The sequence below is a fragment of the Nansenia antarctica genome, assembly GCF_963989245.1.
Source record: "Nansenia antarctica genome assembly, chromosome: 6".
In the NCBI taxonomy this organism is placed as follows: domain Eukaryota; kingdom Metazoa; phylum Chordata; class Actinopteri; order Argentiniformes; family Microstomatidae; genus Nansenia; species Nansenia antarctica.
In genome coordinates, this window is record NC_137676.1 from 54,134,188 (window position 1) to 54,143,782 (window position 9,595).

Sequence of the window (9,595 nt, forward strand, 5' to 3'; positions counted from 1 at the left end):
TCTCCCTGGGAGAGTTCAAAGCATTGCTTAAGAAATGTGTCACAGAAGAGTGCAATTGTTATCCCTAAAATAGATTTTGTACGATTTATCTGTCGTCCCATCTGTTTTTATTGCGCTTTATTCTACAATTTTGTCAACTTGTACTACTGTGTACTGTGTGCTATTTTGGCCAGGTCTCCCTCGGAAAACAGATTGTAATCTCAAGGGACCTTCTGGTTAAATAAAGGTTAAACACATTTGAAAAATCTTTAAAAGAGAGAGCCGAACGCACCGCCTTAATGTTCAAGATGGAAATGAACCGAACCAAACCAAACTAAACTAAGTGCAGCTCGTACCCGGGCATGCATGCATGTGGCGGTAATCAGTTCTGGAGCGGGATCATTCGTTCGCTGGGAGTTTGAAAAACCAAACTGCTGTCCGTGGACGATAGGACAAACATTTACTTTGCTTCCTTATCTGGGGGTGGGTTTAAGCACTTTGAATTGCCCCTTGTTGTATGAAATGTGCTAGACAAATAAACTTGCCTTGCCTTGGGGGTTCTAAAGCCATTATCCGACCTTTCACAAACAGACAAGGAGATAGGACGTCACGTCAGGGTGCTTTGATGTCAAGTGAGCCTTTCTGGCTGTATTTATATAGTGCTTCCATCACCAACCCAGGGCACTTACAAGTCAGAAACCCAGAGAGCACATAAGACCAGCTTCTCTAGGTGACTACAGTAACTACTGTTCTTTCGGCCTCATCCTTCCAACTGACCGATCTTATTGACCTTTGACCCCCCGGGCTCACCTGGCGTGGTCACAGTCCACCTTGCCCTTGTAGCGGTCCAGGAACGCCATGGGGAGGGCGTGGTCCGCGATGGCTCTGGCTATAAACTGACCCAGCATCTGGAGGGATGGAGGGAGAGAGAGATGGAGGGAGAGAGAGAGAGAGTCATCAACGCATTGGGATCTCCTCATCAATAGCAACATGGGCTATGATGACAATATGATATTGTTTCTAGGACCTGTTGACGCTAACCACTCACACCTTGAAACCTCCTCGCCTATGGAGGAAATCTTTGCATGAGATGTTATAAGTAGGGTCGATTTTAGCAGTGTAGCCTGTGGCAAAAGATTTGTTTTATTGTCTCACGCCGTGTTTGGGAGATGGTTTTGTAGTCTTTCTTTTAAATGAGAGTTCAAATGTGTTGATTGATGATTTTTTTTTACCACGAACGGGCAAGGAACCATATATGGTAACTTCGCTGACCTTGATTTTGAAGATGAAAAATAATATATTTTTAAATGTCACTCAAGTAAAAATGTCTTCTTATGTCCTCCAATAACACTCTAGGGTTGAAATGTAGAATTTCAAAGTATTTCAATGAGTGCCCTATAAAGGGTTAAGAGCTCCCCAGAGCGTCATCAAGAGCTGCCGATAGCTGCTGTAATCAATTAGACAAAGTAAGTAAGTAAGTACTTACGCATCTGTTCACAAAGGCCTTTGGCCCCTAGTCTAGTTTTGTCACGATCGCTGTCGTTCTTTGCTTTTCTTTCTGTTCTGTTCCGTCTGTCTGACTTTCTGTCTGTAAAATCTATAAAGCGTCCTTGGGTTTGAGAAAGGCGCTATACAAAACCAAGTTGTTGTGATTATTTTGGTCTCATAGTGAAGTTTGTGAAAAACTGTCGATGTTTCGCATGGAACATTCTGGTCCAGATCTTACGTCAACACCCTCCTATCTGCCAACTGGAGACCTGTAACACTGTCAAACACAACTGGTCCACTCATACTCCCTCTCTCCACCCTGACCTGCACCAAACCTATCGGTGTACCACATGTACAAAAGAAGAGATTTGGTGAGGCTGCGTTCTCCTTTTATGCACCCAGATTGTGGAAGGCACTGCCAGTTTACATTAGGGATGCAACCTCAGCAAATATGTTCAAGTCAAGACTAAAAACCCATCTTTTTAATATTGCCTTTAAATGACTAAATCAATAAATGAAGTTTATGTAATGATTAAAGCACTTTGAGTTGCAACATTTGCAGGAAAAGCACTATACAAAGAAAAGTTATTATTATAGACCTAGAACTCCTAGATCGGACACGTTCCATCAGACCATGGAAATCTGACGGCACACACTGGGTGCATTCGACATGGCTGACACCGACCCCCCCCCCCCCCCCAGGGCCTGACTCTTACCTGTGGGGCCTCCGGAGTGTCCAGGATGAGGTCCGGCAGCTCTTTGAGGATCTTGTCGAAGGCCCGGGACATGTCGGACTCCGAGAGCACCTTGCCCACCAGGTCGGAGAGCAGCCGGGAGGTGAGCTCTCGGTGGCTGGCCTTGCCCTCCAGGGACAGAGACACGGCCAGGGAGGAGAACTCGTACCGGTTGTGGCCCAGGTTCAGCTCCTTCAACAACATCTGAGAGACACAGAGAGAGAGAGAGAGAGATGTTTGGCTGTCATGCATGGCAGGGGACGTAGTCTCGAGAGAAGCGACAGACCCCTCATTGACTCTGAGAAACGTTCTTATCGCCGCTCTGTAGAAACAGGTCCGATTGGCTCGGTTTGAAGGGGGGAGAAATGCATTCTGGGATATGAAGTATGAAGTACATACTCCTGAATTTACTCTCTCCCTCTCTTTCTCCCTCCCTCCCTCTCTTCCTCTCTTCTCTTCGCTGCGCCGCTCACCTGGACCTCTTTCGTGTCCCCGTGTTCAAAGTACTCCTGTACGATGGGGTTGACCGTCTTCTCCAGCTCTCGCTCGTCCAGCTCCGGCACCACCGTGGCGTACACCGTGTCTCCCTGTCACACACGGAACACACCGGAATCACAAATCTGTTAAGTCACCCGATTTAAAAGAAGAAAAGAAAAGAAAATGCACAATAAATCCATTCATCGTTTCATCAACGCCTCATCTATTTATTTAGAAGAAGATATGCTTATTTCAATGATGGTACATCTCAAACTAAATAAAAGAGCAACCGTTCCGACCTCGGAAGCTAAGCAGGGTCCACCTGGGCACCCCCCCCCCCCCCCCCGGTGCTGTGAGCTTTTCTTGACTTTTGAATTCCATGAGAAACCCTAACTAAACCCTAACTTCACGGGGTGCTACAATCAAAAACGACACATCCCTGTGTTTCTTAGGAAGAGGACAATTTAGGCAGCGTTGCCCTTTCTGTTGGAACGGGTGAACGGGTTCGGGAGAGCTCTGAATCAAAACACATGCAAAACAGCTGCTAGCAGACTAGTGCTGAAAACAACTAGATAGTGAACATCTAACTGCATGTTTAGCACATCACGACATGCTGAGAGAACATCGACATGCTAAAAACACATAGCTTCACATAATTAGATGATCACACAGTCCTTGCTTTTGAACACGTCCTAAAACGAAAGTTTGTTTACAAGCCATGTGTCACTTACCCAGTAGCCTATGGCAGACGATATATTTAACCCAATTTGCAAATTACAAGTATTTAGTGATTCTAAAACTGTTGTTATTTGTTATATCGAGTGGGCACTTCAACACTTAAACGTTCGTAACATGAAAAAAACACTGTCTTCTTCAACAACATCTGCTGTAGCTGCATATACTAACTTGAATTCGCACATCAAAGCACACAACGATTGACATCACCAAGAGCCAATGAAATTGGGGAGGCACACAGGATGGCCAATCCGATCGCTTCTCGAAACTTTCACAACATCTTAACTGATTGACAGAACACGGGGGCACAATCAGATCACAAGGGGGGCGGGGGTAGCTCCGCCCCTGCCTACGGTATAACTCGCTTAGCTTTATATTGTTTGTGTTGTTTTCTTGTTGTAAAGCATTGTTCTTTGTAAAAAAGTGCGACACAAATAAATGTGATGGATGAATTTACTAACCCCATGGAAATACTGCAGCCATGACCATATTTTCGGTGACTGAAAAGTAACCACCTCCCCACCTCACACACACACCACACAGAGAACACCACCCCTGGGCCCATCTGCTGAAATGTTCCTCCACGCCTCTACAGAAACACACCACCACTTTTTTTAAGATGTCTTCTAAAAGGTTTTTCCTTCACAAAAACACAAAAGGTACGATGAGTACAAGCCCCCGAGGTGGTCTCGGCGAAACAAGAGATAGAGAGGCAGAGAGCTTCCTCCTCGTCAAACAGTCCCCAGCCTGCAGGACACCAGAGCGAGGAGAGCGAGAGAGCGCTATCGTTTTGACCCGCTTTGAATCAGCACCAAGTTCACCAGAGGGGGACGAATATCGCCGGAACGAGTGAGCGGGCGTAGAGAAGGTTTTTCGGAAATCACCCGACACTCTGTCAGGGTCACTTTCCTGCTTTTTCGTCCCTGTTATGGGAAGTGTGTATGTGTGTGTGTGTGTGTTCTCCCGTCCTTGAGAAGCGGTCCTCGTCTGGAGGACGACTTCTCGAGGCTTCATCGAGGCAAACGTGGGGTGAAGACTCTAGAAGTTGCCTATTGGCCGCTCCAGTCTCCCGAGTTTGGGTTTTTCCCGATAGTAGCGGAGTGCTTAGGGGGGATGCCTCTGCAGTTTGAGCAGAGGAGAGGGAGTGGGGGGGGAACACCCCCACCCTGGACTCCTTCAAATTAGCCGTTAAAACACTTTCTGTTCACCAAGGCCTTTGGCCCCTAGTCAATGTTTCAGTTTTGCTTTGTTTGTTTTCTGTTTTGTCTGTCTGATCATTCCCTTAGAATTGTAAAGCGTCCTTGGGTTTTTTGAAAGGCACTATAGAAATTAAAGTTATTATTACTCTACCTACGCTAAACGGACTCTGGGATCATGCGCGTAGGGCTCCTTGTGTTCCAGTGTGTCTCTCTACCCTAGTAACCCCGGTGTCACACTACCCCACCGCCACCGATGCCGTAAGAGCAGCTCTCAAGGCCAGACGTGGGGGGGGGGGGGCGTGTTTCATTCCTGGAACGTGTTCTCCTCCACTCCCATCTACCCTGGTTCGCTCACACACACACCCCCCCCCACCCCACATCATAGATACAATAACGCCCGAGCAATAACCTTCTGGAAGGAAACACAGCGCCAACGTGGTCCTGTGCTACTCCCATCTGTTATCTCTGGAGCGCTAGGCCCTTCCCACCCCCAGCCACCTAACAGACACCCGCTTTCCCACTGTCGAATGTCAGACTGACCCCCCCTCCTCCTCCTCCTCCGGCACTAGATAAACAGCAGCATGGTGAAAACGTGGTGAAAACGTGGTTCAAGGTGACGGGAGAGAGACCATCTGGCAGGCAGAGATAGGCGAGAGAGGTCGCCGGTCTGGACGTGCTTCCAGCCAGTAAAGCCTTCTGACTCTGGGCTGTATGGCATGATGTTGGTAATCATTGTCAGAGAGGTCGGCTGAGGTAGCTAGAGGACTGGGACAGGGAGGTGAAATGTGATTCTGGTCACTCGAGAGAACGCTTGATCAGCTAAGAATAACGTTCGGCGTAAAGTGAGACTATTCATGCTGAACAAAACTATAAAACGCTCCCTCAAAACATGCGACATCTGTGGCATTGTGCTGTGGGATAAAACTGCACATTTTCGAGTGGTCTTCTATTGTGACCAGCCTATGGCACATCTGTGCAGTAACCATGCTGTCTAATCAGCATCTGGACATGCCACACCTGTCAGGTGGATGGATTATCTCGGCAAAGGAGAAGTGCTCTCACTAACACAGATTTAAACTAATTTGTGAACACAACGAGAGAAATGGTCCTTTTGTGTGCATCGAAAAAGTCTTAGGTCTTTGATTTCAACTCATGAAAAGTCGGAGCAAAAACAAAAGTTTGGCGTTTATATTTCTGTTCAGTGTGTTTTATTCGTTTTCATTTTCAGGGCGCAGTCAACAACACAGACCAAAAAAACACCAACAAACGGGGGCGGCGTAGTGTGTTAACTGTCCTATTCATGCAGGGAAGAGAGGACGATTCATGGTGTGAATCATCACTGAGATGGACCAACAAACAGGTGACGGACATGGCTGTTGTCTGCGTGGACAATATAGGCTTGTCCTGACCATGTGCCCCTTTTGTATGAGTGTGAGTGTGTAATAATTTTGCCATTTAGCAGACGCTTTTAATCCAAAGCGACTTACAATTACGCATTACAGGGACATTCCCCCTGGAGTAACTGAGGGCTAAGTGCCTTACTCAAGGGCACACTAGTAGTGGTGTGGTTTCAGGCGGGATTTGAACTCACAACCTTCCGATCACAAGTCCAACTCACTATCCACTAGACCACCACTACCCAGTCAGTCGGTCACTCAGTGTGTGTGTGTGTGTGTCATTCGGTCACTCAGTGTGTGTGTGTGTGTGTGTCAGTCGGTCACTCAGTGTGTGTGTGTGCGTCATTCGGTCACTCAGTGTGTGTGTGTGTGTATGTGTCAGTCGGTCCCTCAGTGTGTGTGTGTGTGTGTGTGTGTATGTGTGTCAGTCGGTCATACAGTGTGTGTGTGTGTGTGTGTGTGTATGTGTGTCAGTCGGTCACTCAGTGTGTGTGTGTGTGTGTGTGTGTGTGCATGTATGTGTGTCAGTCGGTCACTCAGTGTGTGTGTGTGTGTGTGTCGGTCACTCAGTGTGTGTGTGTGTGTGTGTCAGTTGGTCACTCAGTGTGTATATGTGTATCTGTGTCAGTCGGTCACTCAATGTGTGTGTCAGTCAGTCACTCAGTGTGTGTGTGTGTGTGTGTGTGTCAGTCGGTCACTCAGTGTGTGTGTCAGGGTTTCCGTTAACCGGTAATTACCGGTCTTTGTCCGGTAAAAGTAGTTGAAGTCCGACAAATTGAAAACTCGTCGGACATAAATGTCCGGTGAAAATAATTCCCTCTAACCATTTTCAGCTGAGCACCAAACACACACACACCACTGCCCGAGAGAGAAGGACCCGCCCCCTTTAGTTAGCCTATAGGCTATAGGCTAACTAAAGGGGGCGGGTCCTTCTCTCTCGGGCAGTGGTGTGTGTGTGTTTGGTGCTCAGCTGAAAATGGTGTCCCGAAGCGGAGCGCTTTAACTTTATCGCACAATAACAAGGATAACAAACGAAACGGACAACATTTACACTAAGATGGAGACAAACTTCAGCGATATGATCTAACAGCCGGTCTTCAGGACGACATACAGACCCGTATGAGCTTACAGGGCTATCCCCTATCTATCTGAGAAAAGGCATAGCCTAGGCTGTAACATCGAACGGAAATTAGCCTATACGCATTGCAAGTTAATTTAAAGCCTATTTATTTTCAAAGAGTTTTATTCTATTTTATTTTATCTGATAAAAGGCATATGAACGGAAATTAGGCTAGCCGTGTCACGCCAGAAGCCTACATGCTTGCACTGTTACTGTTCAATAAAATGTTATACATCTAGACATTGTGGTATTTCTTTATATACGTATCCCAGACTGCCTATCAATTGTTTCTCAATAAACAGTTATGTTCTCCCCATTGTCATACTCCCGAGCTAAACGAAATGCCTTCCCAACCAGCGAGACCTGGTTATAGAAATGACGTTGTTTTATTGATTTTAAAAAAAGGGTAAAACTGGAAAGAGAAAATAGAAAACTCACATTAATCCCAAACAATTTAACAAACTTCAGTTAACGTAATGTGGAGTCCGTTCATTGATCGATGCTGTCTGTTCAGTTCCCAGTGAGGCGCCCGTTCAGCGCTGGACCCGTTCAGCGCTGGATTTGACGCATGGCATAGCGCGCATGCGTCAAATCATGTTATATTATTATATATTATATAGCTCGCATCTAATCGTATCGGATGAGAAATAGACATTAAATGGCATATATAGGCCGCTACACAACAGTAATCACCGCGACAAACAGCTATATTAGATTTGGAAAAAAAAAATATGATTTAGAAAAAAAAATTTTTTATTATATTTTAATATGATGACCGGAATATATCACGTTTGTCCGGTAAATCGAATTCTTCCCGGACACGATGTCCGACGGCAAATTTTTCTAACGGAAACCCTGGTGTGTGTGTGTGTCAGTCGGTGACTCAGTGTGTGTGTTTGTGTGTGTGTGTGTCATTCAGTCATTCAGTGTGTATATGTGTATCTGTGTCAGTCGGTCACTCAGTGTGTGTGTGTGTGTGTGTGTGTGTGTGTGTGTGTGTGTCAGTCGGTCACTCAGTGTGTGTGTGCGTGCGTATACAGGCTGCGGTCCAGCAGCCACGGCCTGTCTTTGTGATGACGGGGCGGCTTTAGAACAAAGCTCCTCTCCAGCAGAGCGTACGCACCATAACAACCACACAGACCCCTGACTCTGGCAGCCCAACCCCCCCAGATCCCCTCCCCCCTCCCCCCCTGTTGACTGTTACAGCTGCTGCTGTTGTTGTTGTTGTTGTTGTTGTTGCTGCGTCAGGTTACTTTTTTCTTTTTACTTTGTTGTTGTTGCTTTGAAAAGTGCTATATACTGTATATAGTTATTATATAAGTTATTATTATGACAATAATACACAACACCAGCGGAGGCTTTGTAATAAGGCTGCCACGATTAGTCGACTAGTCACGACGACGTCGACTACCAAAATCGTCGCCGACATATTTGGTAATCGCCGTAGTCGCATGTTTTTTTGGAGCTGAAATAAGCGTTTTTTTTTTTTTTGCCTAGCACCAGGGGAGCCCCCCCTCCCAAATTTCGTTGTTTGGTACCTGTACTATATCAATGACAATAAAGACCATTCATTTCATTCGATAAGCATTCGTTTTTCTTCCCTGAAGCTGCCACTGGCTAGCGTCTCCCAGTGTCTTTGATGTACATGCGCAGTGTCGGTCATCCGGGGCACACGTGACTTCCCCGGAAAAACAAACAGAGAAATGTCTTCCTGTCCTCGTACCTCTAAAGTGTGGGAGCATTTCAACCACAACGTTGAAAAAAAGAATGTAAAATGTAAAATGTGCAAAGCTGAACTCGCTTATCATGGCAGCACGTCTATGATGCGCGAGCATCTAAAAAGGAAGCACGTTGTGGCAGATGACGAGGAAGACGATGGCTCGTCTCGGTAAGCTAGTTAGCTTGTTATTGGCTAACGATATCGTTACGTTAAAAGCCTTCTTACATTATTTTACGTTGTCATCAAAGCGATACTTATCAAATAGCTAAAAATGTTGTCTTAACGTTACAGTGCTAAGAAGGCGCGTTCTACTATGAGATGAGTGAAGCAAAGCAAAACTTTTGTACTCTGTACAAGTATTTATTTTTGTTTTTGTATTCTTTTGGTTGCCTAGTGCCTAGCCTACCTCCTTTTACTCAGCAGTTTGCACCCTCTACTACTCTTTACATTACATTACATGCAAGTGATGCCAGAAATAAATCTGCAAAGTTCATTAAAATATCTATTTTTGAGTGAACAATCATTTTAATTGTCTTTATTTTTAGTTAGCACATGCCTACAACAACAACTAACAACTTCAAGCTAAATTTAGAAGCTGATTTAGAAGATGATAGCTAAATAAGAGCGATTGAGTAATTGTGCGATAAGCTGTAATTTATGATCCGATTAGTCGACTAATCGTTAAAATAATCGGTGACTAGTCGACTATGAAAATAATCGTTTGTGGCAGCCCTAATGTATCCCAT

General features: G+C 45.6%; 1 protein-coding gene across 1 annotated transcript in view; it reads right to left on the reverse strand.

Moving 5' to 3' along the window:
• Positions 1 to 9,595, reverse strand: part of pdcd4a (programmed cell death 4a) — a 26,936-nt gene that overhangs the window by 8,831 nt on the left and 8,510 nt on the right. The window contains exons 4-7 of the mRNA XM_080534645.1: positions 4,090 to 4,160; positions 2,675 to 2,788; positions 2,184 to 2,405; positions 790 to 887 (exon numbers count right to left, since the gene is read on the reverse strand). Coding sequence (XP_080390771.1) covers positions 790 to 887; positions 2,184 to 2,405; positions 2,675 to 2,788; positions 4,090 to 4,160 — 505 coding nt within the window. The remainder of the gene's footprint in view (positions 1 to 789; positions 888 to 2,183; positions 2,406 to 2,674; positions 2,789 to 4,089; positions 4,161 to 9,595) is intronic.